This window comes from Pygoscelis adeliae, unplaced genomic scaffold (genome assembly GCF_000699105.1).
Source record: "Pygoscelis adeliae isolate BGI_AS28 unplaced genomic scaffold, ASM69910v1 Scaffold433, whole genome shotgun sequence".
NCBI classification, from domain to species: domain Eukaryota; kingdom Metazoa; phylum Chordata; class Aves; order Sphenisciformes; family Spheniscidae; genus Pygoscelis; species Pygoscelis adeliae.
The window spans coordinates 405,069-411,207 of NW_008824472.1; the positions used below are offsets into that span (position 1 = coordinate 405,069).

Below are 6,139 nucleotides of genomic sequence, written 5' to 3' on the forward strand. Positions count from 1 at the left end.
CTTAAGAGAAATGGTATTTTTATCCCTCTCCCGTTCACTTGTTAAAATTTTTATTTCAGTTTTTAAAAATTGTGGTTTACTAAGCAATAAAGGTTGAAGATAGGATTTTCAATTCTGTCTGCCTATGCAGAAAGTATATGTGAGGTTACTGGGAGAGAGAGAGTTGTTTCCAGCTTCTCTTTTTTCTTCTTTTTCTTTTTTAAATCTTCCTTTACAATTGCAAATTGCAGATTTGGTCTAGACTTGTATAGCATTGTACTTTGCCCAAAAAGTTTCCCTTAATGTGTGCAAGGGAACGTGTAACTTGCATTTGCAATTAATGTTAGTTATATTTGTATTCTGGGAAAAATTCCAGTTCGTCATGAATAGCATAGTGAGTAAAAGTGTCTTGACTAATCAAGGGAAAGCAAAACTTCATAACTGCAATTTTAAACAGCAAAAAAGAATGTCCTGAAGTGGAAGTTTGAACAAGACAATACTTTTCTTCTAGACAATGCAAGTTTCTCTATAACAGAATTATCCAGTTCAAACCTGGATATGTAAACTGTACTTGTAAAAAGTTAGATTTTTAACTGAACACTACCAGCAGTGACCTTTACAAATTTCCACTTTTAACAAACACTAAAACACAGAATCTCAAATGGTAAATACATTTTTCTTTTCTTGTATCCTCAGGCACAGATCTCCAACTATGCAAGTGTGAGGCATACCAGTATGCGGTACTACACAGCTGATAAAAATGTTACCTGTAGAAATTGCAGTAGACCAGGTCATTTGTCCAAGAACTGTCCTACTCCAAAGGTAAATGCAACACTCAATTACTTGTAGATGCAGCTGTTGCTTCTAATACTCTTCTGTGCTTGCCATTAAAAGTATTGCCTCAGTGGTTTATTATTTCACTGAAAGGTTGCTCCAGGTTGAGGGATAGCTTGTACAAGATCAGTTTACTATATAAAATTAGCTGTCTGTTTTGTGGAGGTCGTTGCTTTTATTGTTTTTCTAAAGGAAAATATCTGTTAGTATAAACTGAGCAAAAAGAGAGTCAAGTACAATATAGAAACATTTTTTCATATTGTAAAACTAGTTTTGAGATGGAAAATGTTTTTCAAATGTATTTTCAATAAGGAGAACATAAGGAATCCAAAAATCACCCTTAGTAAATGAATGAAAGCAGATATCTATATAATGAAACATGATTTGAATAATGTTAAAAATTATAGGCAAGATGAAATTGGAAATAACTTTAAGCAGCTCAGATAGGTGCCAGATATTCAGAAAGTTTGTCCAGGGGTTAGAGGTTTAAAAATCAGTCACTACACTGTGAAGAAGTGGGGGCAGTTGCATGAAGGTCTGGATTTACCAGTCCCCACAACAAAGTCTGCAAAAACCTCAGTCCCTGAGGCTGTTACCCACACTGAGACTTTGAGTGACTCCATCCCACCCAGCTGAAACGTAAGCCCTTGGAGTGAAGATACACTCAACTCACTGGGAACACTGGCTTTAAAGAGATACAGCTATGGCCCTAGAATAGCATTCCACGTTTTATATTTGTCAGTCCATGTGCTTATTTGTGTGAGTCACGAGGCATGTAGCCAAGTGGTTGTTGTGGGCTGACCCCAGCTGGCGGCTAAGCCCCCACCCAGCCACTCACTTACCCACCCCTTGTGGGGTGGGGGAGAGAATTGGAAGGGCAAAAGCAAGAAAAACTCATGGGTCGAGATAAAGACAGTAGAGTAAATGAAGAAAAACCCCAGTGATGCAAAAGCAATCACTCACCACAGCAGACCTATGCCCAGCCAGTCCCCCATCAACAGCTGCTGTGGAAAACCTCCATCCCCCCAGCTCTGTTGCTGAGCCCGATGCCGTACGGTACAGATATCCCTTTGGTCAGTTGGGGTCAGCTATCCGGCTCTGTCCCCCACCAGCCTCTTGCCCACCCCCAGGCTACTCACTGGGGGTCAGGCTGGGAAAAAGAGAAAGCCTTAAGCAATAGCTAAATGTTTGTGTATTATCTAAAACACAGCCCCATATGGCTGCTGTGAAGAAAATTAACCCCATCCCAGCCAGACTTAGTGTAGCGGTCTATGGCAGAGACCATATTTACAAACCAGTCCAATATGTTGTGTTACATACTATACATCATGTTCCTGTGATAGAGTTCTGTTTTTCAGCTTTTAAGAAATTTTGTTAGAAATATGTTCATACAGAGTGCCCAACACTTCTGCTCCAAGTGAAATATACTTTCCAGTTTAATGACTATTTTTGCTGTATTCATGGAGCAAATAACATCGGCTCTAAGCGTTTAACAAGTGCTTCTGATGCAAGGTCCAAATCAAGAAAATACAGGGAGTCTATGGAGTTACAACTTTGAGTTTTACTCTATTCATAGTCTTCCTTCACTTCAATTCCTCAATGAAACATAACATCTCTGCAATCCCTAGTAAGCAGTAGACATTTATTTGGGGTGGTTTCTTCTTCATTTCCTCTTTTGATTTTTTTTTTCTTTTCTTTAATCTTTTGCAACATTCTCACTTAACATAATTATTTTTTTATTTCTCCATAGAAAGTTCCCCCTTGTTGCCTGTGTGCAGGAAGAGGTCATCTACAAAACAGTTGCCCAGCACGTTTTTGTTTGAACTGCTGTTTGCCTGGCCACTATTTCAGGGAATGTCTTGAGAGAGCCTATTGGAATAAACACTGCAATCGCTGTGATATGAAGGGGCATTATGCTGATGTGAGTATAGCCCATGGCAAAGAACTCATTCATTATTAGTTTTGTATCTATCAAGAATCGAATTTACAACAATCACAGTCTTTTCATATTTTCTTTAATTTTATATAGTGCATATTTGTATAAGCATATGAAAATATTGTAGTTAGTCGTTACCTAACAGCATCACGGTTTTCATGAAGAATGGTTCAAAGAAAACAAACTGGAGCATTGTAAACACTCAGTCTTTAGTGTTGTCCAGTTTAGTTAGGGTCGTGAAAAATGTCCTCATTTCTGTTGAATGGAAGGTGTAGGGAGGTTGAAATTAGGAGACATGGTACACTGCAAGCATGCCAGCAAGAGGTAAAGAATAACTCTGATGCTCCAAGAGCTCCAGATCCATGTTTTTTTCGCTATGATCACATACTCATAAATGAAAATATTATGAGAAGTTTAAACTAATGTCTAAATGGGTTTGGGAGGCATTTAGAACTGTGCTGTATTTTACATTGCAAATGTACTTTATGAACAAAATGGAAATGGTACACTTCATTTCTTATGCAAGTATAGGTGAATAAAAATTTTATCTGACATTAGCTTATAAGGAAGGAGGTGTACAACCGTATTCACATGCTTTAGCTTAGTTTCTGCCTGCTTTTCAGTAGAGTCCTCTATTATTTGTGAACATGCAAGAAGAAAGATAATGATGAAATTAATTGTCTGTCTACTTCCATATCACTATGGACAGGCCCATCACATATACACTGTAAGAGAATTTGTAAAGTAGTGGAACAGTTGCAAAATTGTGTACTCTACTATTGAGAGAAAAATATTGATGGAAACATTTAATGTCTGGAACCTATTGATGTTTTGTCTTAATCCCATGAGAACCACAGTGATGTTATCCATCTTCACTATTGTCATTCAAAACCCAACTTTTCCTACTTAGACCAGCGTAGCTCATACAGGTTGGGTGGACAGTCTGGTCCTGTTGCCAGTCACTCTAATTCCTTGTTCATATTATGTTACGCTGCCTCTATGTCACAAGAACCGGAGAGAAAAAAGTACTTAGTACAAATAATAATCTCCATACCGTACCTGACAAAACAACATTTCAGAGGTGTTAGCAAGCTTCCATCTGTATTCACAGTACAAATGGTTCTGTCAAGTGGGAATATGGAAGCGCTCCTTTTGTCTTGCTAAAAGATTGGATGTTCAGTTTATTTCCCACCAGATGCTTGGCTGCTTGTTTCAGGTTAAGCAGCAAAATGGCAGAAGGGTTTCCATTTATTTTATAGGGAGATGGAGGCCCCATAAAACATATGCACTCTGTTATTATTCTTTACTGAGCATTCAGAGTTGTCTTGGATAAATGAATGAGTAACTTTGGCATGAAAACAGGTATGGAAATATTAAAAATGTTGAAGTACTGTAAGGATACTGAAGTATGTTAAAGGTCATCCGGATACAGTGTATTCTCTGCACTGACGACTAGATGGGAGGTAAGGTCATGGGCCTTCATTTGGCTGAGACTTGTTTTGTCAAAACTTCTATCATTTAAACAGTACCATTATGGAAACACACTCTACAGTGCGTGATCTCTTTTCTTAAAAATACTTCTTCAATTCCTCTGAATGCATTTTGAAACAATTTAAACTCTTTTGCTCTTGACAGTCTGCCCAAAGCTGTTATTACTGCTACTGAAAGTTAGTAGATATAAGAAAGACGAAGAGAGGCCTTTTTACCCAGGCCTGTAGTGACAGGGCAAGGGACAATGGTTTTAAACTAAAAGAGGGTAGATTTAGATTAGATATCAAGAAGAAATATTTTACAATGAGGATGGTGAGACATTGTGACAGTTGCCCAGAGAAGCTGTGGATGCCCCATCACTGGAAGTGTTCAAGGTCAGGTTCAACGGGGCTCTGAGCAACCCGATCTAGTGAAAGATATCCCTGCCCATGGCAGGAGGGGTGGAAGTAAATGATCTTTAGAGGTCCCTTCCGACCCAAGCCATTCTGTGATTTTATGATACCGCGCAGTAGGTTAGGTCAGTTCTGTACTAACTGCCAGGAATCCTGGATGTGAGGAATGTATTGTCATGCACCACCACTGCATGCTCTGAAAGAAATCTAAAGATTTTGAGCGAGAGCATTTAAAATTATTATGAACATCATGTAGCCTAAGTAAAAGCTTGTATCAGTATTTCAAAATACGTATGTATATATTAACAGAAGGGTTTTTTGTAACAGCTCAGAGAATTCACAAACCAGCAACTTTTGTTTCATCTTTTAAGTATCGTATACCTCAAAGCTAGACACCACTGGTTTTTAAATTTTTGCTTCCTGGATGAATAATTTGATGTCAAGTTTAAGTGCAGGAACATTTTGCAAGAATGTTCCACCTCTGAAGGAGACTCTTATACAAAAGCATTCTTTAATATTAGTGTTAGTCTTGTATTCATGTGCTTTTGTGTCTGTGCACAAAGCCCTTCCCAGATAGATAGTCTTTAAATATATATACTTCTCATATAGATACATAGATAGTGCTGAATTGAATTTTAAAAATATAAACTAGATGAAGGTAATGACTTTGCAGTAGGAGGTTCAAGTATGACTGTATGACTGTAACATGAAGATTTGTCCTCGTATTTCATAAATACAAGTAGAGGACTTGCTGTGTCCTTTCTTTAACTTCCCTGTGGCTTTTCAGTAGCAGCAGTGCTTATGCTATAAGGACTGAAGAGAAAGATAGAAGTAGTATGAAGTCTTTTGAGTTTGACTTGATCTACTAAAATAAAACACAGATGAAAATGAAAATGTGATTAAACATATTTTTATCTTTTTTTAACCTTGTATGATATTATTATAGTTTTACATGTCCCAGAAATTCAGACGTGTACATAGCAATTAGCCTTTTATGCTATTTTTTTTCCCAACTTAAAAGCAACTTAAACACAAGAAGGTGAGGATAAAAGGCAAGCTGTGATAGCATCAGCATAAATTCCTACTTCATTTTCTATCTAAAGATGTGGCTTAAATGTTTGTTATCCAAATACACCTGTTCGATTCCCCTAAACGTTAGGTTTTTTTGACATTCAGAAATATTTGAATCTCTCTCTAAATGTCTCCTCCCTACCTTTATTTCTTCTGTTTGGTCAAAGAATGAGAGAGGTCCTGAGAAGGCCTGCTCCTCCCTTTCACTGAATACAGAAGTTTATCTGAATAACTCTTCTACCTGGTAAAGCTTAAGTTCCATAACCTCTGTCATTATATTCAATCCCCATATCACAGAATCATGGAATAATTGACTTTCAGTGGGAGGTTTGACCCTGCAGCTTAGCAGTCAGACATGAGATACTTCCCTTCATGTGCTTTCCGAGTGTCATTTCCATGCGAGGGGAGAGGGACTGTGTGTTGGCCTGTTCGTGTG

The 6,139-nt window shown here is 37.8% G+C and overlaps 1 protein-coding gene across 1 annotated transcript in view; it reads left to right on the forward strand.

Moving 5' to 3' along the window:
* ZCCHC7 (zinc finger, CCHC domain containing 7) overlaps nt 1-6,139 on the forward strand; it is a 119,528-nt gene that overhangs the window by 80,857 nt on the left and 32,532 nt on the right. Inside the window, exons 5-6 of the mRNA XM_009321273.1 lie at nt 676-801; nt 2,564-2,734. Coding sequence (XP_009319548.1) covers nt 676-801; nt 2,564-2,734 — 297 coding nt within the window. The remainder of the gene's footprint in view (nt 1-675; nt 802-2,563; nt 2,735-6,139) is intronic.